Genomic DNA, 22364 nt, shown 5'->3' with positions numbered 1-22364 from the left:
AGAAAACAATTGATTTTTAAAAACAAAAATGGAGATGGGGGGAATCGAACCCCCGGCCTCAACTATGCTAAAGTCGCACTCTACCACTGAGCCACACCCCCTTTACGAATTCTTTCAAAATTATAGATATTTTAGAATATACTTATTACTTTCATAATAATGTGTGAGAAAATATAACTCTGCAAAACAAAGTCTTAATCATTACTCTAATAGAAAGATATTACTATTACAAACTATTATTTTTTATTAACATAAAACAAACATTATAAATAATTATTTCTTCAAAACTTGAGACTTTCTAGTAGCAGAATCTCTTGCTGAAGGCGTCCTTGATGATACAGAGTCCCTTGTAGTAGGATTCTTTGAAACAGATTCCCTCACAGGAGTCTTTGTCGATAAAATTGTTTTCTTCTGTTGGTGGAAAATTTGTTCTGCTTCTTTCATTCTCTGTTGAGCTATTGTCAACTGCTCTCTGAGCTGATTAATAGTCTCTTCTTTCTGCTCGACAAGAGATCTGACTCTTTTAGTGACAGCTGCAAACTCTTCTTCATTATTTTTGATGATTGTGTCTTTCTCATTTTGCCATGCAAGTTTTTCTGCTTCAAATGACGCTCTATCTTTAGCGTTGATTTCTTTTTGCCTGACAAGCTCTTCTTCAAGGGATTTCTTCGCTGATTGGACTCTTTCTTCGTATGATTTAGATGTATCTTGGATAAGTTTATCCTTTGCTTCTATTTCTGTATGTAATGATTTTATTGTTGTCTTGTTATTCTCTATTTCATGGACTAATCTCTCATTTTCTCTTTCTAATCTTGAATTCATTTGTCTTTCATCGGCAACAGCTGCTTCTAATAGGCCAATCTGTCTTTTACTGTTTGCTTGAGCATCTTCAAGTTGAGCAATGAACTTTTTTGTCTCTAATTGTGCAGCATTTATCTTTCTTTCCGCATCTTCATTGATTTTCTTTATTTTAGCGTTAGAATCAGCTTCCAACCTTTCAATAACTACCTGAAGTTTCTTCTGATTCTTTTCTTTTGACAATTCATTCGTTTGATTTTTAATTTGTTCTTCTTTTCTTGCAAATTTCTCTTGTTCTTCCTTACGTGCATCTTCTACTTCCTTTTCTATAGTCATTTTCAGTTTCTGTATCTCTTGCTGATGCTTTAATTGTTCTGCAGCAAGTTCTGCTTTCCATCTCTCCCTCATTTCGTTGATAATTGCATTTGTATCGGATTTTATTATCGTTTCTGTCTTAATTTGTGGCTTTTCTTCGACTTTTGGAGCATTTTGAGATTCTGAAATTTTTAATGTTAAATTTTCTTGTTCTTGTTGGGCTGCTTTTAATTTTTGGACAAGTCTATCAAGCTCTGAATTATGCATTTCTCTTTCTCTTTCGAGTTGGGATTGTAATCTTTTTTCAATCGATTCAACTTCAAGTTTTCTTTCGCGATCCATCTGTTCGATAAGTCTAGTTCTTTCTTCTTCAGCCAATCTTTCAATAGAAGCTTTTGCTGCCCGAATTTCTTCTTCTTTTGAAGCTCTGATTTCATCTAATTCTCTTTTCTGGCGAGCAATGAGATTTTCAAGCTCTGGTTGTAATGCTTTAACTGTATTTTCTTTGATTTCTTTTTCACGATTTTCAAGATATTTCTTTTGTCTTGCTTTTTCTTGGGCAATAGCAAGTTCACGTTGTTGAGCAACTTGTTGTGTAGCTTGATCTTCAATTTCTTTGATTCTTCTAGCAGCTTCTTCTCTTGCAACTTGTGCTCGCTTTTTTTCTTGTTGAATTTGAAGTAACAGTTGTTCTTTTTGTTTGATAAGTGCTTCTTGTTGTTCTTGCTGCTGTTTAATGATGTCTGTATACTTTTGTACCGCTTGAGCTACTTTCTTTTTAGATTTTGCTTTAATTTTTTCAATTTCTTTTGCAGTTTGTTCTTTAACTTGTGCCAATTCTTGCTTGGCTTCTTGTTCTTTCTTTCGAGATGACTCAATTGTGCTCTCTAATTCATCCATTTTATTAACGAATTCTGAATGAACTTCTTGCGCTTGAGATAAATCAGGAAGAACGAAATCATTCACTGACTTAGACTGAACAGAATCTAAATACCCCAGTAAATCATTTAACGTCCCTGAATCTCGCAAAAAATTCTCACTCATATTATAAAATCTGTCACTTTTTATATAAAATTTGCTGAAATCTCATCCATTTTCAACAATTGTTTAGGATAAATGGATTGTGACAATTCTATATTATTTAATAACTACTTTTGGCATCAAGATTTTATAGTAATACTTTATTATATTCATTATTTCAATCCAAATTCTCTATACAGTGTTGATAACTAAAATTAGAATTTTTCCTTCAAGGACAATAATTATTCATAACTTTATAGTTGATATATAAAGTCATGGCTATGATTTATTACCAATTAATAAAATTTGAAATTTATTATTAGATGATGAACAAATTTTGATATCAAAATTGATTATATTGCTCTAGAAATTTTGAAATGTATAATGGAAATAGGGTTATCCTCATTGTAAAAAAATCTTTAGATTATTACAAAGCTCGATCAAATTCAATCTTCGATTTTACTTTTTATCATATGCTATTCCATAATAACTAAGAAAAAGGCAAAAATATCATCTCCGTCAAAAACGTGACGCCTGATCGTCCGTCTGAAACTCAATAGACAGAGAAATTCAATTTATTTTAGCTGGAATGATTAACACAGCTGATGACTCCACAGCCCGCAGTGAGGCGTTCGCCCTTTATCAGGCTAGACTCCGTGCTGAGGAAATCGAATTTGCTGCTCGCGAAGAGCACGATCAGGCCCTCAAGAAAATGGTCGACCTTTCTTATTCCAAATTGAGCTCAGATTTCGAACTTGAACGCAGCAAAATCGAAAGAAACGCTAAGATTAATCTTTCTATTTCCAAGAATCAACAAAGAATTGAGATATTAAATAAACAACGCGAAATCATCACAAAATCCATGGACAAGGTTCGCGAGAAACTCCAGAAATTAGTTCAAACACCAGAATATAAGGAAATATTGAAGGCTTTATTGAAGCAGGGCGTTGAAATATTGAATGAAAAGGTTGTAAAGGTTTCTGTCACAAAGAGAGATAGAGAACTTATCCAGACAATCATGGGTGAGTTGGGGACAGAAACAAAGTTAAGTCTTACTGACACAAATCTTGAAGATAAAGTTATTGGTGGTGTTTACCTCGTTTCAGAGGCTGATACAATCTTCATTGACAATACATTCGAAGAGAGACTTCAGCTCGCTTCAGAAGGTGCTCTTCCTGAAATCAAGAATATTCTTGCCTAATTTTTCAAACTTTTTGATAAAATATTTTCTTCCTCTCTAGCATATAAACTTTTCTTTACTTTTTATTTGCAATTACAAGTTTGTTCCTAAAATTTTTCTAATTTTTTAAATCTTATTCTTCTAAAAGGCTATTGTCGTAAATATTCTGATTTACTGCTTATTTTAAAGAAAATACTTAATAGTCTAAGTCAAAATGTTCAATAATTTGATCATCATTATACAAAACATTAGGAATGAGAAGAAAATCTCTTAATAAAATAGACAACCTTCGTAGGTATAGCAATACTTGTAGATAAATTTATGATAATCGGTTGTTATATTGTTGTAAGGGAAAAAGTGACGTTAAAAAGTGGAGTTATGAGCGTTTAAAAATTCAGTTATAATGAGCACCTGGCTTGAAGGCGTTGTCAGTGATACACAGAAGGAAGTAATTGATGAGCTTCAAAAGCTCGTTGAAGAGAAGGGAATCAAGGAGAAAGTTCTCGCAGATGCCCAGGAAATGGCTAAAATTGCTGCTCGTCACATTCTCGATGATTCACAGCCAGAACTTCAGGCATTCCCAAGTATCCCAATTGATGGTGATAAGGAACTTCAATATAAGCTCGTCCTTGAATTCTTACAATCCGCTGGATTCAAATTTGCACCAGCTGTTCTTAAGTTCGAGTCTCAGCATCCAGAGATCGAAGTTGACCGCCGCGAACTTGGAAAGAGCCTCAACCTCTGCACTTACGATCGTACTCCATATCTTGTTCAACTTGTTGAAGAACAGCTCAAAACATTGGAAGATGAGTAAAATTGTTGCATATACTTCATTAATTACAAGCATGTTAAACGATTCTTTTATATAATATAAATTTCGTTATAATTTTTTTCATCAATTTTCTTTGATAACTACAAATTAACAATGTACTTCTAAGACATCTAACAATACCATTACAGAAAAGCTTCAATACTTCATTTTAAAACAAGATATTTGATTTTATTGATATAATTTCAAAATGTATGAATATATCATATAAGATTTAGAGTAAATTTTTGATTGAATATTAAATACAGCGTTAAAATAGTTGAATTGTTGTAATATTGAATATATTTTGTTATTACTTCAATATTAAGAAACAAAAATCATATAAAAGATACGTTTGAAAATGGTAAAAATGTACATGTAGTTAATTATAAAAACTAAAACAGAAAATGTTTAAAAATCTTTGTTGAGTGCCAAAGTGAATTGTCCGAGAGCTGCAACTAAATTGTCAAGCTGTACAACCTTTATTCTCATGACTTTTTCGAGAATTTCATGGAAGTTCGGAAATCTCCACTTTGTTCTTGCAATTGTTCTCATATCTGTTGGTTCTGCCTTGATTTCGCCACTCATTACAAGAGATCTCGCTATCTTCGATGTTTGGCTGAAAGCAATGGTCGAAATTGCGCAAATTCTTCTGAAATTATTTGGAATTTCTTCATCAAGAGAAGTAGTAGCGACGTTCATAACAACGAATGGTTTTGGTTCGAAATTGTATTTGATTGCCCATATCGTTAAAACCTGTAAAGCTGCAGCCGCGAGAAATTCGTTTTTGCTCTTTGCATCGTTCATTATCATGTTAATAACCTCTGGGATGACTTTGTCTGGCGATGTATGTGATAAAATGAAGTATCTGAAGAAGATGAAGCCTTCTTTTGATAAATCAACGCCATCTTCGTTTGTAAAGGTCGGAGGTTTCGTAAGTTGGTTGCAAACCGTCGAAACAACCGTTTTGTCTACATCTAGGAACGGCTGTTTTGGTTGGGCGCTGAGCCATTCAACATATTCGAGTTTTTCTGGAGCTTCTGCATGGCAAAGGAAGCGGAGGACCACTGGATTCAACCAGAATGCTGGGTAGAGTAATGTGGCTGATTTAACGTCGTAATGAGTGACAGGAGATTTTGATAAGAACCAATCTGCGAATTCTTCTTCAGGAATGTTCTGTTGCATCTCAGCTGATGAAAGCATCATGCCTATTGCACAATGAGCTGTAAGTTCGCGAAGAGAAGGCCGAATTTCGGGTATTAAATTTTGCATTAAAGTGGTATTTAAGCAGAAAATACGGAGTAATAACTCACCTGCACGTCTGCTCTTTTGTATGGATGTTGCTTCACGAAGAATTACAATTGAATGAGGTGGATTTGCAATAAAATCACAAAATCTCTGTGGATCGTGGAGGAAAAGCATTAAAAGAATATCAACTGCCTTTGTCTTTGGATATTTGCAAAATGGGAAAAGGATTTTAAGAACGCTTGGCAAATCAAACAAAAATTGAACTCCTTTATGATTAAACATAAGTGTTTGATACATCAATTCAAGAATTGGAGTATAAAGAACTGACGTGGTTCTCTGATCTGCTAAAGAACCTAACATTGTTTGAGCTAAATTTGTTAAAATGTATTCTGGAAGTTCCTTAGCGAACTGTGTGAGTTCAATGTATGAGGGTGCAAGATTTTCATTAGGATTCTTTGTAATGAAACGAAGGAGTTCATTAACACGTATCTGAATGTTTGATGAATCCATTTTTTTGAAAAATAATGAATTTTTTTTATGTAATTTGTCAGTTTTTTATTTCAGATTTCAAAAAAATAATAAGGACATTAAAAAAAAAAAAAAAAAAAGGCATTGGTGTTGCATGCTAAGATCAGTCATAATGTAAACCTCTCAATTTTATTGTCGTGGAAAGTATCTCAATTCCTTCAAAAAAATTGAAAAACTATTTAATTTTAAAAATATAATACTTTTAATTAGTTAATTAATTGGAGATATTTTTTAAAAATCACTTTTGATAATACTTTTGAGAACTTTAATTAAAAAAATATATTCAAAAATATCCAGTATATCAAGAGGGAATTGTTCCTTATGAGGTATATAGTTATGATGTATACCTCATAAGGAACAATTCCCTCCTTAAAACGAGAAAACTTGTTCGAAATTGTTTATCATTTCGAACAAGTTTTCTCGTTTTTAATAAGAAACTAAAGGCTATGAGGCACTGATTATATATTAGTGCCCACAGCCTTTAGTTTCTAATAGATAGCTGGGAAACTTTCTCCAAATGATAAGTTATTCAGAGAAAGTTTCCCAGCTATCAAGAGGGAATTGTTCCTTATGAGGTATATAGTTATGATGTATACCTCATAAGGAACAATTCCCTCCTTAAAATCGTAGACATTTTTATACTTATTAATCAACCATTCAAAATCATATTCCTCTGAAAAGTTATTTTATTAAAAATTTAGAATTTTAATAAATATAGAGCTTGAATTTCATACAATACCTATATATTTTCAATAATGGAATTTGAAAACCATTCTCAAAAGTTCTCAGAAAACCTTTTTTTCATTAATTTTAAGAAATCTGAGTATTAAATTAAGTGATAAATTCGTTTGACACTACTTTAATTTTTAAATTCAAAAAATTATATGTGCTTCTTAAAATGACTCAAAAAAATTTATTATAAAATAATATATAATATTAAAAATCCCACAACATTTTTTGACTTTACATAATCGTACTTCCTCGACGATTAATTTCCACTCAATTTCTATCGTTGACCGAACTTAGCATGCAACATTGGGGCTTCCAGGCACTTCGTGCCCTCTAGCCCCGAAGATGTTTAGTATAAAACCGCTTTTTAACTTCACTTAAATGCCACGTAAGCTACGTAAGAATATACGTAAGAGGAAGAGAGCATTGAAACATCCAATAGTAAGACTAACACCACAACAACAGTTGCAACAACAAATGCTGAATGACCCCACTATGTTGCAACAAATGTCAAGCAATCCTATGCTTTTAAACCGAGTTGTTGGTGCACAGAGTGGAGGTTTAAGAGCGGCACTTTTAGCGAAAATGGCAGGCTATGGTGGAGCTGCAGACGGAACAGCATATAACCCTCAAAGTCAAATGAATTTGAGTTCACTCAAAAATCAAATAACAGATGTCAAAAAGTCAAACATAGACATACAGAAGCAAATAAGTGAAAACGAAAAGAAACTAGAATATGACAGACACACAAAGAAACTCAATGAGTTAAACGTAGAGAAAAAGAAGAAAGAAGAACAACTGAAAGAACTAAGTACAGAGGAATATGCGAAAAAAGTGTCAGAAAAAGCAGCAGAAGTAGCAAAAATGGAACAAGATGTCATAAATTTGAAAAACCATACTACTCAATATAAAATACTGAAAGATGAAGAGATAAAACAAAAAGCCCTGAAGACATATATGGATAGCGATGAGTATAAAAAGGAAGTTGAAGCAAATGTAAAGGCAGAAAAACTTTTACAGTTGCAAAACCAAACCGTACAGTATGAAAACTTAGCACAAGAAAGTAAAAATAACGACGCGGCTATGCAAAAGGCAATGAAAAGCGCAGAATATATAAAAGCTAACAATGACTGGTTAGATGCCCAAGCCAACGCTAAAGCAGCCCAACTCATAGGGTCAATAAGGACAAAAATACAAGCGGATGAAGATAGTTCAAATGAAGCTTTAACAAATGCTGACTTTAAGAACGCTTTCGAAGCTCTTCATAGTAAGGTGAAACAAGTGAACGACTTCTCATCTGGAAAGAAACTGAAGTCTGAAGGTTTCGACAAAGAGTTAAAAGAAGTAGCACAAAATATGACGAAAATAACAGATGCAGCAACGAGACAGGCAGTTCAAAGTGCCTATGACGCCGTTAGAGCAACTGTTGTGAAAAGTCAAGAAAAAGAGTTACAACAGACCAAAACAGACCTAGTAAATGCTTTCTTAAGAACGAAAAGTCAGGTAGGACATTACGCTGCAGATGGAACATATGTGCCAGCTGGTGGAACTTATATACCACCAAACCCTCCAAGAGAAGCACCTGCACCAGGACTACCTAGAACATTTACATCGTCACATGGACACAGACACAGGCATGCACCAAAACCAACACAACAACCAACAGTTCAAAACCCTGCACAACAACAACAACAACAACAACCAACACAACAACCAACAGTTCAAAATCCAGCACAACCAACAGTTCAAAACCCTGCACAACAACCACCTCCACAACCAGAGCAAGGACATAAAAGAAGTAGAGAACAAGGAAACCAAGAATTCTTAAAAAGGCTTAAGGAAGACTATGGTTACCCAGATAGTATTGACTTTAGTGACAGATATAAAGAAGCTATTAGAAAGTTCAAGGATGGAAATACTGACCCGGACCTATTTAGCTTTATGGCTCAGCACCAAAACGGATATAAATTCAAACCTGGAAAATACAAGCTCGCTAAGGGATATGATTTAATAGCATATCATCCAAATGACATGACTGAATTTACTCCGAGATATTTGATGTCAGAGCTAAATGACAATTCAACTCCCGTCATGAAACGCGTAAAAAATAGAGACGGAACGAAAGAAGAAAGGTTTATGAGTCCGGATGACTTAGATAGGGAAATTGTTGAAAACGGTCTCGGAATATATGAAATGCCAGCAGATGAGGTACAAGAAACTCCACAGGAAGAAGTTCAGATACAACCAGACATGGAAGAAATAGTTCAGCAACAACAGCTAGAAGAGCCTGAAGGAAACGAACAAGTCCCTCCTTTGGAAACTAACTTCACAGAACTAGATGAAGATTTGGAACAGCCGAAAAATCTTGACCCTCAACAAGAGTATGCGAAGAATATGGAATATTTCCAAGAGTCTAAAAAAAATTCGGCTGACACAGTAGAAGAATATCGAAAAATGTTTGCCGACATACAAAAGACTCCAACACCAGATGAAAATATTCAGCATAGAATGGAAGTACTGAAAGAAAATGTACACAAATACAACAACCCTTTTTACTTACGAGCATTTAACGTTCAATCTTTGGATGAACTCGGTGAAAATAAAAGGTTAAATTTCAAGAAAACATATAGAAATGAAACATTGTTTAAAGTTCATTCAGAACCTAACCAAGATGGAAACAAACCTACTTTTGTTTCTGCAGACGATGGAACTACAATGAGATGGGGTCATAAAGCTAATCCGGATAGGTGGTTCATAAACTTACAACCACAATTCCAAGAAGTTGTAGACGCAATGGAATTGAATGGTGAACGAGATATAGCTGGTATTTTAAGCGCGGCTTTAATGCCATTGAAAGATATGAAACATGCAGATATTTTGAACCAGTATGAAATGAACATGGCTGATGGAAATATAACACCTGACGTTCTAGAACATTTATCTCAAAGAACTACACAGAACCATAAAGATGGTATATTTGGTGAAGAGTTTAGAAAGAAAGTTATGGACAGAGAAGGAAGAGAACCTATTGTACATGACCTTGCAAATGAAAGTTTACAAAATGTCATAAAAACTTACTTTGCAGACAATGAACCGAGAAGGGATGAATATTTAAGAAAACTCAAATGGACAGTACCAAATGAAATGTTAGTATTGAAAAACATGTTCCTTGACAAAATAAAACCAACTACAGAAATAAACGACGCAAGACTGAAAGATTGGGTAAAAGCTTTCCCATTCACAAAAGATATAGTTGGTAACATGGAAAGAAAACCAGAATGGCTACAAAAACATATATTTGGAAACGAGCTTATTCCATATGGACAGGCACTTTTGAAGAGCTTGAACCGGAAACTCAGGAAAGAGTCATGCAAACAATACGCAACGACTCAAATACAAACTATGACAAACTCTTTCTAGGATATAGGTTACCTGAGATGGGCGACCAGAGCCCAAAGGCAAAAAGGACATGGGAAATTTGCAACATACTAGATGAACATAATGCAAAGATGCAACAACTTCAAGCAGAGGGCAAGTTACCAAAGCGACACCAAAGAAGAAGAGTAGAACAAAGTGAAAGTAGTGAAGAAGTAACTTCATCTAGTGAAAGTAGTGGCAATGAAGGAAAAAGAAGAGTTAAAAACTCAGTCAGGAAGAAAGTAAAGCTTGGTCGGAGTGGGTTCTATTATGACATATAAATCCAACTATTCTATATTTTTACCCATATGAAATGTACGCCGCTCAGAATATAACGCCAACAGTTTTGGATGCCATGAATGGAAATGTTTCCGAATGGTATAACGAATGCGACAATGCCATTAGAAGGTCAGAAATAGTTCCTGGAACTTACGAATATACAACTGCTGTTTCTTATGGAAACGTAGGTGAGTTTGGAGAAGGTTCTTCAACAACAGTAGATATTGCTTGCGACAGGTTTCATATAATTTCTATTGACAACTCTTTCTTATACGTGGAACAAGACATTGAAATAAAACCTTCTGCCAAGTTGTCTGACAAGAAAGGTTGCAATGGAATTTTCTATGTCGGATACCAATATGCTCCAGAAGTTTTCATGGGATATAAGATATATTCTAACTCTGACTTAGTTCAAACAGTAACATGGGCAAACTATGAATGGTTCGCTTTGAGAAACTCAGTACAACCACAAGCTAGAGAACAAACAGACCAGTATGCAACTATTGAGAAAATAAGAAGACTTGACCCTAACGTTCCAGGAGTTTATGTTGACCTTTCTGGACAAACTGCAGCAGCAGTAACCAAAGTAAAACTGAAACTTAGAGTTCCTTTGTCATCTTTCCTCATCTTCAGGTTTTTAAGATACTTGCCAAACTGGGCAGGAAAAATTTCTATCGAACTTACTCCAAGCAAAAATAACTTAGTCATTGCACCAACACAAGACCCATTCACTCTTACAGACGTAAAGGGAGCAAATCAAACGTCATTCGCCGACTTTTGCAAAGACAAAGTTGACTTAGACTTTGGTTTCTCAAACCTCAACACTGAAGTAAACTATTATTTCAATGCTGCTGGAACTGCTTGGGACCCAGTTAAGTTCACATGCGAAAAGTTTGAATGCAAGAGAATAGAAAGCAGACTTGCAGTCTATATGTTGGACCCAGATATTTCAAATGCTTTAGCTGCCAAATATATTGCAGTTCCGCTTATGTTCCCTATACACCAAATATCTGTCAAAGACTTTGCAGGTGAAGTTGGAAACCAAAGTGCTGACCCAGGTGCAAGAACAGATATTGCCTTAACAACTGCAATGAAACATGCAGATACTATGTTTGTACTGTTCAGACGAACTATAAATGACTATTCTTGCTTCTACAACCCTGGTATTAAATACCATATAAACATAGATGGCAAATACTATCCAAGAGAAGAATATTCTACAGTTGAGGATATGAGGTCATACAACTTGACATTAGATGCTATGAACTTTAACAACAACTTCACAACAACCATTAACCCTGAAATGCAAAGTTCTATTATGCCATATGTGAAAGTATGGACTCATACAGGAGGTCAAAACACTCAATATACAAATGGAGACCGTTCAAACTTTTGGCTTGGCATTCCATTTGCTGACTCAGAAGACTTTATGGGTGGTATTTCAACTGTTGGTACAGTTCAAATACAATATACTGGTGACAGAGACGGTCCAGATGAATTGAAAGCAAAGAAGTTTACAAAACCAATAGCACTTTTCACGGAAGATGCTCTTTTGAAAATTCGTTCGATGAAACCTGCTGGGGCTCCTCAGATTGGCATAACGACAGCTTCCATCGAGCAGATTTTGGCAGCAGGTCAGTAAGTTGTTCTTGAACTGACTTCTCTCCGTCAAATATTGACAGTACGCCAGTTTTGATATAATATTGTATTATAAACTTACCTTTAGAAATATCGGTCAGTTTTGTTGTTATATTTTTGTCAACGTCAAGAACTTTCACCATCTCGGTTATACCAACTTTCTTTGCTTTATGAAAATATTTTGGTTCAGCAAAGACTGCTATTCTATAACATTTTCCATTGTTTGTGTAAAGAACTACTCTGTCAATGAACTTGTATTGTTTGTGTGTGTAAACTTTGTTTTGCTTCAATTCGAAGAGATACTCAAATACGTCCATCTTTTTATTCTAAGTAAAATGTCATTTCCGAAAAATAGAAGCGTAAGTGTTTCAAAAGGTTTAATGGCGATGGCAGATGTGAAGTTAAATTCACCAACTCAAACAAACAGTCAAAGTGTTGTTGTCAATGTCAAAGAAAGAGATGTTGAAGTGGGGAAACCATACGAAGACGAAGATGGTATAACAATAGTTCCTGTAAAAGAACAACCAACATATCCTGAAGTTAGCAGAGACTTAAGTTCTGTTGCAGATATTCGAAACGACTACCAACAACTTAAAGACAAACTTAAAACTCAGGAGAAGATTTGTCAAGCTTTGGGTATAATGTTAAACTTGGTTGAGCACAACCCTGTAAAAGTGAACTCGTATGTCATCGCACCTCATGAAGTTTTGAAAGAACTATTGAAACTTTTGACAGAGGCAGACGATATAAACATCAAAGAAATAGAACCCGACATTGCTTGCTGTGGTGTTTCATACAATGTCATTGACAAGATATACGTTATGAAAGGAGGTGAAACGTTGAACTTAAAATATAGTTTCCCAGACGTCATAAAAATATTTGACGACCACAACATTTCATTAAAGTTTGTTTGCTAAGTAAAAATGTCAAAACTTCTTGAAAGATGTTTGAAGAAAAACAATATAGACTTTATTTCATGTAAAGGACTTTACACACTTTTGAACGATATGAAAGACCCTGTTTTGTTTGTTCGTGTAGACAAAGGAAAGTTCTATGTCTTTACAAAATATTTGAACTTCTTAGACAGAGAACTTCAAGAAACGCCATGTGAAAGTTTAGATGAAGTTCTTCTCCACTTTCAGAAAAACTTTTAAATATATGTAAATGGCAGAAGACATAGTGGTTTATACTATTACGACTAAAAACCCTGAGTCATATAATTCTATAACAACAAACTTACAAAGTCCTCAAGGACGATATTGTAAACTAACCTTAAACACAATGACGACTAAAGCCTGTTTTGCTCTTTTGACACCAGAAGACTTTGTTGTTGTGAATGGTAAAAAATACTCCTTTGAAGATACTTACTCAGATATACCACCAACAGGTTTTGTTGACTTATTTAATACTTTAAGGACGGATGTAACATTGCTGCAACTAGAGCAGGTTTCATTATGTTTGGATGTCCGACTGAGTTTAGTATAAACGATATGAGCTATAATACAAAACTTATATCTGGTTTTTACTACCAACAGTTTCCTATAACAGGAAAAGGTGTCATACAAGGTCTATCTGTTCCATTGACTTTAAGTACACCTATTTTATATATTGTTTCAAACTTAGGTTCAAAGTGCTATTCGAATGTCGACAGAAACTACTATGACCAAAAGATACTCATGCGTATAAACAACACTTTCTCTGCTGGTTTGCCTATTGTTCATTCGAATGCAGAGTTTTCAGCTTTAGTAAACTCAAACACTTTAGCAAACATAAACTTAACCTTAGTTGACGCAAACTTTGTTCCTGTAAAACTTTTATGTCCTATGTATTTGTCAATGACGGCAGAAAGTTTCGAATTGGAAGATGCAACTGGTGAAAGTATTGTATTACAAGAACAACTTCAACAACAAATAGCTCAAGAACAACTTCAACAACAAATAGCTCAAGAACAACAAATGCAACAACAAAGTCAAGAACAACAAATAGCTCAAGAATAAAAAAAATATTTTTTTTTATTTTTATAAAAAAATGTACAGAATAGACGTTTCAGATTTTTATGACTTCCAAGCGTTCAGAAATATGTGTCCATTTAGAGACTATAACAAAGCAGTCGAGAATTTGAAACGTTTAGTCATTTATGTCGACTCTGCCCAGAATGTTATGTCATGAAAGAATGGGATGTAGTCTTTAACAAACCAAGAGCAACAATAGTTTCAGAACAAGAATGTAAACAGAAACTTAAGAAAATAAAAGTCGTACAAGTTGGTATGAAGATGTTAGATGCTTGGATATCTTATTGTCAAAGTTAGATGATTTTTCAGTTCGTGGTAAAAGTTCTATACACCATCTCCAAACTTCTATTCTATCTTCACTGGATATAAATACGAACAAGTAGAATGGAAAGAAAATGTTATAGAAGCTTGGTTAGACCATGTCAAAGAAATTATATGCAATGGAAACGAAAGAGTCTATGAGTATATCTTATGTTGGTTTGCAAACATCTTACAACATCCAAGTGCTAAAAATGAAACTGCTCTCATCATAATTGGAAAACAAGGAACAGGTAAGAACACTTTCTTTACAGATATCTTATGCAAACTGTTAGAGGGCTATTCGAATCCGAATATGACAAACTTAGAAAACATCTGCGGTAAATTTAACTCTTCAATAGAGAATATGAAACTTATAGTATGTAACGAACTTCAAAGTATAGATACAACAAAGGTTTTAAACTCGGATGCTTTGAAGAGTCTTATAACAGACAAAGTTGGAGTTGTTGAAAGAAAGTATAGAGACCAAAGAGTTTGTGAAAATGTTGCAAATTTCATCATGGTTTCAAACAACGCCGTTCCGATGAAGTTAGAAAGTTCTGACAGAAGATATGTAGTTGTCAGAACGTCAGAAGCTCATATGCAAGATACAGAATATTTTGACGACTTAGCAGAAACTTTAACACCTAACTTTTACAACCACTTGTTCTCATATTTCATGACATTAGATATTTCTAAGTTCAATCCAAGACAAATTCCACATACCGAAGAGAGACAAACATTGTTAGAAGCAAACAAGAGTGTATATGAACTGTTCATAGATGAAACTGACTTTGAGTGTTTAGATGAAAGGTCATTGTACGATTCGTATAAACAGTATTGTCAAGAGTATGGTTATATGACAGCGTCTAAACGAACATTCTTGGCAAATGTCAAAAGTCTTTTTAGACGTACAGAATGGTGTATATACAAAGAAAAATTTTTCTGAGTAAATTTTAAAAAAAAAATATTTTTTTTATCCGATAGAAAGATGACAAAATTCATCTCAGTCAACAAGTACATGTCAGGACTTAAAGAAGAACTAGACCCATTCACATATTTGAATGTTTACTTCTACCATTTTGAAAAGTCTACATTTGACAAAGTTTGGAACATCGAACCAGTTAAGTTTGCTATTGTGACTAAAAATGGTGCGAAATTTGAAGACTTAGACATAGAAGGTTTGTTAACAGTCAAAGAAAGTTTTGACAGAAGGTTCTCAAACCTTAAAGAAGGCAAAGCATACAAACTTGTTATACCTTATGAACCAAAGAAAGCAGACGACTATGAATATTATGAGTCTAAAGTTGTAGAAGTTCAAGGTAAATTGGGTAAAAAGATTTTAGAGTCTAAGCCGGTGTTTGCTCCTAAAGAGGAAGAGAACATTGACATTGACCCAGAAATGTTCTAAAAATAAAATTTTATTTTTACATGTCAAATTTCTTTTTCTCTGGCTCTGGTTCTTTCTTCTCTTCTTCTACTTTCTTTTCTTTCTTTTCTCTCTTCTTCTTCTCTGGTGGAGTTATGTCAAACTTCTCAGAACCATATTTTTGTAAAAGTTCTTTGTCCTTTAATAGCTCTTCTATTCTGTTTTCTATTTCATCTTCAAGAACAGCGCATGTGTCTTCTTTGCATTCTAAGAAGTTTTGTTGGACTTCATCTCTCCAAGAGGCGTCATCTCTGTCAACAAGTCTGTCATTGACAAATTTTAAGACTTCTCTGCTTAAGGTTTTATGGTTCTTGTCATATTCCCAGAAACAGAACTTTAGAACAAATTCCCCTTTCTTGTTTACACTATGTAAGATTTTATGGTCGACAGATGTTTTGCTGTCGAAAAGCTTGTCTCGAATATAGATAGCGAAATCGCTAGACATTTCCTAAAAGATAAAAATTTAATTTTTCTAAAAATATGTTAGAAAAAAAGTTTGCTGACATTGACAAGAAATTTGAGAATGTTTTAAACAAGAACAAGAGGAAGTTGGAAAATGCTCAGATAAAACCCATACATGACAAGTTCTTATTTGCTCAGAATGGTATAACAGGTCTAATTGCACCACCTGGGTCGGGTAAGACTTTCACTTATCTTAAAATGGCTGCACAACAACAAGAACTAGATGAGAAGAACCCATTCTATGAGTTAGTAGTCATTTGCAGTACTTCGGGTCAATTTGACCAAACCGTAAATTCGTTCAAAGATATTATAAAAAAGTCTAAGTTAGTATGTATAAAAGACTCTGAGTTGTTAGATTGGATAAAGAAGTACCAAAGAAGAGTTTTGAAGTACAATGCTATAAATGAGTATATAAACTCGAAGTTTAAAGACCCAAATGAGGAAATGCAGAGAATATTAGAGAAGAAACACTTCAGAAACAAACAGAAAGAGATTGAGTACATTTCGAAGAAATTGCAATCTTACGATTGGAAGACTTACCCTCACAGATGTCTTCTTATCTTAGATGACTTTGCTTCTCATCCTTTGTTAAAGAACAGAGAACAAGACATGTGTCGAATTCTTAAGAAGCTCAGACACTTTAACATTTCAGTTGTCATTTGTGTACAGACAGCCAAGAGTTTAAGTAAGGATGTAAAGAGAATACTTACTGATATCATACTTTTCCCCGGATTGTCCGAAGACGATTTCATGGAACTTATGAAAGAGTCCATGGCAGGTAAGTTTGACAGACATGAACTATGGGAGAAGTACAAAGTCATACAAGACCCTCATACTTCTTTCAGAATTCACATCTACGCAAACAAAGTTCAAATTGTAAAAAGTCAAGCGTAAAAATGTAAGTGTTTGAGTCTTAGTCTGTTGGGCTGGGCTGTCGGTTCTTCTGGCTTTGGAATGGACTCGGTTGGTGGTACGTCAGCCATCCGTTTGTGTCCTGTCGGATGGAAGGACTTTTCCTGTCGGAAAGAAAAACTTTTCCTGTCGGAAGGAAGGACTTTTCCTGTCGGAAAGAAAAACTTTCCTGTCGGAAAAAAACTTTTCCTGTCGGAAAGAAAAATTTTTCCTGTCGGAAAGAAAAATTTTTCCTGAAGGTCGGCCAAAAAGTTCTCAATTTTCGAAAATTTGAATGGTTTACGGACGGACAACTGGAAAAATTTTTCCTGTCGGAAGGAAAATTTTTTCCTGTTGGAAGGAAAATTTTTTCCTGTTGGAAGGAAAATTTTTTCCTGTTGGAAGGAAAATTTTTTCCTGTTGGAAGGAAAATTTTTTCCTGTTGGAAGGAAAAACTTTTCCTGTTGGAAGGAAATTTTTTTCCTGTTGGAAGGAAGGACTCGGAATGCCAGAAGGACTCGGACAAGACAATTTACCATCTAGAGCTACCTGAGCCATCTTTGGTGTCAAGCTTGAAAAATAAATGGTTCATTTACTCTTCCTCTTTGAAGTTGTCAAAATACTCTGTTATCTTTTCCTTCAGTAGCGGTAAGTCTTCTTTGAATGTAAGTATTGTACAACCTTTCATATCATAGTGTGTTTGAGGTAACGTATCTTGAACTATCTGTTTAACATCTTCATTCGGTGTCATTGAAATCGGTAAGTTTTCGCGATAGAACCAATTTCTGTCAGATTTGTAAATCTTAGCTAAGTCGTAAAAGCTTTTGTTGTTTCTTCTGACTAAATGCAACATAACCATATCTCTGTCTTCTTCATTTTCCATCTCTTCAGTGTAAATCATATACTTATAGTTCTTTTCCTTTCCTTTTGGTACCGAACGTGGTATTCTTTTCTGTATGTTTTTGTCTTTTGCTTCAAGCTTGTTCTCTAGCTCTTCACGTTCTTGTCTATGAAGTTCATCTAACATCATGAAAATATAACAAGCATAGCGAGGTGAAGCCCACATTGCAACAGCATTTACAAGAAGTCTATGTACATACCAACCTCTCAAACCATTTGGCAAATTTTGACGATTTTCGTACGGAATCTCGACCCGCGGTTTTCTACCGGTCGCAAACATATGAGGAAATTCTTCTAAAAGTTCTTTTGTCTGTTGGTTTTCAAACCAATGACGTGCTTGCTTTGTAGAACGAAGAGCATTCAAAATACTTTGCATTTGGTACATGTCATCTTTGACCGAACGAATGAGACGTAACTGTTTGTTATACTGAACCCACTCGTATTCTTCATTTATATCTTCATGAACGATAGCAGTTGTTGTGTTCTCTGATGTTGTCATATCTGTCTTTACATACAAAATAAAAAAATAAAAAAAAATAAAATTAGCGTTATTTTCTATCTTGTATAAAAGACCAAAAATAAACGCTTTACATGTATTTTTCAGCAACTTCGTCAAATAATTTTATAGCTTTAGCTATCTCATCTACTTCAAACGTTTCTTTACCTCTCGTGGGAGCACCATACATTTTCTCAAACTTTTCAAGTAGTTCTGTTTCAGCAGCTCTCATATCGTTAACAAACGCAACCTTAACTCTATTGACTATACTGTCATATCTTTGAGTTATATTAAATGTTCTTCCTATCTTATATCTCTTTGTATTGAAGTCCTTCGGTTTCTGAACGATGTAAACTAAGCCTTCACTGCAACGTTCCGTATCGAATGAACCATATGTTATGAAATTATATCCAACAACTGGGTCAATCCAGAACAAAACTACTGGTATAAGACTTTTGTCTATAAGATATGCTCTTGTTCCATAGAATCTTACCGATATCATCAGCTCAGGATTTCTTGTCAAAATTTTCTGAGTAGAAGCATTTCTAACCCAGTCGCTTGCTCTCTTTCCGGATAGTGTTAAAATGTCTGACAAAGAATATTTTTTGTATTTCTTTGAGTATCTTACGTTTAAATCACCAATTCTAACTATTTTGGTCTCATTGTCTATCTTTTTAACTGTTTCAAACTCAGTGCTTGTCATTTCCTGTTCTTACATACAAAATAAAAAAAAATATTTTAAAAAAACTAGCGTTAATTTTATTTTTTCTATCTTGTATAAAAGATATGATTTCATAGAGTTTTTTTACGATTTTCATAGAGTTTTGGCGACCAGGGTTTTTCCCCTGCTCGCATTTTTTCACGATTTTCATGTGTTTTTTTGCGATTTTCATGAGTTTTAGGCGAGTAAGATTTTTAACGTACTCGCATTTTTTTACGATTTTCATGAGTTTTAGGCAACCCCTGTAAAAGTCGGGGTAGCATTTTTTCACGATTTTCATAGAGTTTTTTTACGATTTTCGTACGGAATCTCGTTCCTCGATTTTCCTAGGGTAGCAAACATATGAGGAAATTCATGAAATTTGGTCATTTTTTTCAGCAAAAATATATTTTAGATCTCACCAGGTCCCTCGGTCCCTCGGTCCCTCGGTCAAATGAACTTCTCTGAAAAAGTGTGACAACATGACATTTTGACAACAACACAGGAAATATACTTCATCGTAAATGTTTTGTCATGAATTTCATCGTCAATGAGTGTAAATCAGACAAAAATATATTTTAGGTGAAGAGGTGAGATCTCACCTGTTTTCTCACCTCTTTTCTCACCCCATATGTCCTTACTGAAAAAGTACGTGTTCCATATGTCATTTTACTCAGAATTCAATAAAAATATATTTTAGGTGAAGAGGTGAGATCTCACCTGTTTTCTCACCTCTTTTCTCACCTCTTTTTCACAAGCGTCTTACATGAATTGTACGATGTATATTTGAAATCCTAAACAGTTTTGTAGCTTCTATTTCTTCGCTGAGGATATCGAATGTTTTAACAATGCCGAAGGTTTCTTTATATTTCTTCTTGACATCTGAAAGAAGGAAATCGTCAGCAGTTGGATAGTTTTTGTCAGAAATTCAACATGTCCATTTTATCTTCTGCTGGTTTCTCTACTTCTTTCTTTAAGTCAGCATAGTCGTTTCGCATACGTTCTATCTCTTTGACGGAGTAGTTATATTTCCTCATTGCTGCTTTACATTTTGAACATTGTGGGTTCATTTTTGCGTTATATTCTGAAAACCTTACCTGCAGTATGACTAAGGCGTCAATGGTTTTCTTTAACTCAAAGGTTGCTGGTTTTATCTGTTGGTTCCATACTTTACCTCTTCTATCTTTATCTCTTATCTGCCATACACATTTTGCAACTAACGAAACAAAGTTGTCGTAGGTCTTAAATTCTTCAGATTTGTATATGTCAGAGATGTTCTTATATAACATATCGCAATCTTTGTCCATAACTTTGTGGTTGCAATGAAATCCAAGAAACTCATAGTTTACCTTACGTATGAACTTCTTGGTTTCTACTGAGTCAGTTGCTTTGACTTCAATTTCTTCAAATTCAGGAATAGTAAGCTTTTGTTGTTGTATTTCAGGAAGTTTAGCTAGATGGTCAATAATATCCTGCATTTCATAAAGATATTCTTCATTTGTTTCATCTTTCGCACTACAGTCTAAATCTCCTTGGAGAAGTTCCTGCTTTATCTTCTGGATTGTTGTTTCGAAAGTATATGAAGAAGGAATGAAGCTTTTCATCTCTACTAACATTGAAGTTGGGTTCATGACTAACGAGTTTGGTGAAGTTGTTGCTAACATGTTCTTACAATAAAAATAAAAAAAATATTTTATAAAAAACTAAAATATATTTTTTATCTTAAGGAAATTCATGAAAATTCAACGGGTGAGAAAAGAGGTGAGAAAACAGGTGAGATCTCACCACTTCACCTAAAATATATTTTTTGGTGGTACGTCGGACATTCGTTTGTGGCTTAACCATCGGACATTGTCTTGAAACAGTACAAGTCTTGTTCTGAAACAGTGCAAGACTAGTTCTGAGATCTCACCATCTAACATAAAATATATTTTTGCCGAAAAAAAATGAGTTTTGGTTGAAAAAACAGGTGGAGCCAAAAGTGGCTCGACCTCAAAACAAGCATTTTGTGAAGAATATACCAACCGCCAGAATGTCGACGGTTGCTTTTTATACAAAATTCAACGGGTGAAAAAACAGGTGAGAAAAGAGGTGAGATCTCACCACTTCACCTAAAATATATTTTTGGGTCATTTACGCTCATTTACGATGAAATTCATGACAAAACATATACGATGAAATCTATCTCCTGTGTTGTTGTCAAAATGTCATGTTGTCACACTTTTTCAGAGAAGTTAAAATGACCGAGGGACCGAGGGACCGAGGGACCTGGTGACACCTAAAAACCATCTACCCTAAAATATATTTTTCAATACTTTTTCAGCACTTTTCCGTAGTTGTATATGAAAGACAATTCGAGATAAAAGTCATAGTACAATGGAATAATATGCTGCACACCGTTTGTTGTGAACCAAACTTGAAAGTCAGAGAAACTGTTACTAGGTGGTTCGTAGAATTTAGAAGCAAAGTCATAAAAGTCCTTACCGATACATAGAAAACTGTTGTTGCTTGAACTGAAACTTGCATGACACATGACATTTTGAGGGTCAAACACGTTTCTATAAACTGTCAAATCTGTTGGTGGGAGTATAAATTTAAATGGACCATCTGGTGGTAATGGTTCGTTCTGGTTTAGTAACCGAAGAAATTGCGCCCAAGAACGTTTGTCCACCCCCCAATATAAAAACTCTGTATCTCTTGGAGGGTTAATTTCAATCTTTTGAAATGAAACTGTGGAGTTCATCTTGTCGTATTCTAGCTTCAGATAGTATGTTCCATTTAGTAAAGAGTGGTATTTTTCTTGAAATTCCCAGTAGTATTTGTTTATTTGAGTTTGAAAGTCATTTAGAGTTTTTTCAAGACTTTCGTCTGAACGAATTGTAAAGATTTTCATTTCATCAAATTTTTCTATTAGACCATCAGAGCCTTTATACTGACCGTGAAAATATACTGCGAACATAAACGCATTAGTTCTATTTGAAAACAAAACTCTTCTAAATCCTATTGCCTTTGCATCTGAAGGACTTTGAAGCCAGCGAATTGGATAGTCAAATCTATATGTGCGGGATGAAATTTCTTCATCTGAAATATTTCTGCCAGCGTTTGTAAAGATATAGTCTAACGGTTTTGTATCTGCTACTTTTGTTCTTTGTTTTTCAACCTGAAGCATTTTATATATGTAAAAATATACTGTTTTAAAAACGTTTTAAAATGGTAT

At 34.4% G+C, this 22364-nt stretch overlaps 13 protein-coding genes, 1 non-coding gene and 1 pseudogene across 15 annotated transcripts, besides 1 other annotated feature; 7 read left to right on the top strand and 8 right to left on the bottom strand.

Moving 5' to 3' along the window:
* Positions 1-29: 29 nt before the first annotated feature.
* TVAGG3_1040620 lies at positions 30-101 on the bottom strand. Its single transcript has one exon. It is a non-coding gene; the product is annotated as a tRNA-Ala (tRNA).
* Positions 102-238: 137 nt separating this feature from the next.
* TVAGG3_1040610 (centrosomal protein of 131 kDa family) lies at positions 239-2157 on the bottom strand (the record flags this gene model as incomplete). Its single annotated transcript, XM_001302706.1, has 1 exon — positions 274-2157. The coding sequence occupies one exon, from the start codon at positions 2155-2157 to the stop codon at positions 274-276; it is 1884 nt and encodes a 627-aa protein (XP_001302707.1).
* Positions 2158-2701: 544 nt separating this feature from the next.
* Positions 2702-3404, top strand: TVAGG3_1040600 (proton-transporting ATPase activity, rotational mechanism; the record flags this gene model as incomplete). The annotated part of the gene is made up of 1 exon (XM_001302705.2): positions 2723-3334. The coding sequence occupies one exon, from the start codon at positions 2723-2725 to the stop codon at positions 3332-3334; it is 612 nt and encodes a 203-aa protein (XP_001302706.1).
* Positions 3405-3713: 309 nt separating this feature from the next.
* TVAGG3_1040590 (uncharacterized protein) lies at positions 3714-4168 on the top strand (the record flags this gene model as incomplete). The annotated part of the gene is made up of 1 exon (XM_001302704.1): positions 3717-4127. The coding sequence occupies one exon, from the start codon at positions 3717-3719 to the stop codon at positions 4125-4127; it is 411 nt and encodes a 136-aa protein (XP_001302705.1).
* A 201-nt stretch (positions 4169-4369) lies between these two features.
* On the bottom strand, positions 4370-5946 carry TVAGG3_1040580 (uncharacterized protein; the record flags this gene model as incomplete). Its single annotated transcript, XM_001302703.1, has 1 exon — positions 4533-5879. The coding sequence occupies one exon, from the start codon at positions 5877-5879 to the stop codon at positions 4533-4535; it is 1347 nt and encodes a 448-aa protein (XP_001302704.1).
* Positions 5947-7007: 1061 nt separating this feature from the next.
* TVAGG3_1040570 (protein of unknown function, DUF4106 family) lies at positions 7008-8964 on the top strand (the record flags this gene model as incomplete). Its single annotated transcript, XM_051255485.1, has 1 exon — positions 7008-8964. A coding segment is annotated over one exon (1957 nt), but the record flags the coding sequence as incomplete, so codon positions are not given.
* A 320-nt stretch (positions 8965-9284) lies between these two features.
* Positions 9285-22364: part of a mobile genetic element that runs on past the window's edge.
* On the top strand, positions 10699-11964 carry TVAGG3_1040560 (protein of unknown function, DUF4106 family; the record flags this gene model as incomplete). Its single annotated transcript, XM_051255484.1, has 1 exon — positions 10699-11964. The coding sequence occupies one exon, from the start codon at positions 10699-10701 to the stop codon at positions 11962-11964; it is 1266 nt and encodes a 421-aa protein (XP_051081058.1).
* On the top strand, positions 12341-12877 carry TVAGG3_1040550 (protein of unknown function, DUF4106 family; the record flags this gene model as incomplete). Its single annotated transcript, XM_051255483.1, has 1 exon — positions 12341-12877. One exon carries the CDS (start codon positions 12341-12343, stop codon positions 12875-12877), a length of 537 nt encoding a protein of 178 aa, XP_051081057.1.
* On the top strand, positions 13532-13957 carry TVAGG3_1040540 (uncharacterized protein; the record flags this gene model as incomplete). Its single annotated transcript, XM_051255482.1, has 1 exon — positions 13532-13957. A coding segment is annotated over one exon (426 nt), but the record flags the coding sequence as incomplete, so codon positions are not given.
* On the bottom strand, positions 15697-16143 carry TVAGG3_1040530 (uncharacterized protein; the record flags this gene model as incomplete). The annotated part of the gene is made up of 1 exon (XM_051255481.1): positions 15697-16143. The coding sequence occupies one exon, from the start codon at positions 16141-16143 to the stop codon at positions 15697-15699; it is 447 nt and encodes a 148-aa protein (XP_051081055.1).
* Positions 16359-17054, top strand: TVAGG3_1040520 (protein of unknown function, DUF4106 family; the record flags this gene model as incomplete). Its single annotated transcript, XM_051255480.1, has 1 exon — positions 16359-17054. One exon carries the CDS (start codon positions 16359-16361, stop codon positions 17052-17054), a length of 696 nt encoding a protein of 231 aa, XP_051081054.1.
* Positions 17644-18231, bottom strand: TVAGG3_1040510 (KilA, N-terminal/APSES-type HTH, DNA-binding family; the record flags this gene model as incomplete). Its single annotated transcript, XM_051255479.1, has 1 exon — positions 17644-18231. One exon carries the CDS (start codon positions 18229-18231, stop codon positions 17644-17646), a length of 588 nt encoding a protein of 195 aa, XP_051081053.1.
* Positions 18692-19150, bottom strand: TVAGG3_1040500 (organellar and viral DNA polymerase type B; the record flags this gene model as incomplete). The annotated part of the gene is made up of 1 exon (XM_051255478.1): positions 18692-19150. A coding segment is annotated over one exon (459 nt), but the record flags the coding sequence as incomplete, so codon positions are not given.
* TVAGG3_1040490 lies at positions 19899-20811 on the bottom strand (annotated as a pseudogene). The gene has a single exon. A coding segment is annotated over exon 1 (913 nt).
* Positions 21456-22316, bottom strand: TVAGG3_1040480 (uncharacterized protein; the record flags this gene model as incomplete). Its single annotated transcript, XM_051255477.1, has 1 exon — positions 21456-22316. The coding sequence occupies one exon, from the start codon at positions 22314-22316 to the stop codon at positions 21456-21458; it is 861 nt and encodes a 286-aa protein (XP_051081051.1).

The sequence above is a fragment of the Trichomonas vaginalis genome, chromosome I, assembly GCF_026262505.1.
Source record: "Trichomonas vaginalis G3 chromosome I, whole genome shotgun sequence".
Classification (NCBI taxonomy): Eukaryota; Parabasalia; order Trichomonadida; family Trichomonadidae; genus Trichomonas; species Trichomonas vaginalis.
This window is presented reverse-complemented; position numbering and strand designations above follow the sequence as displayed.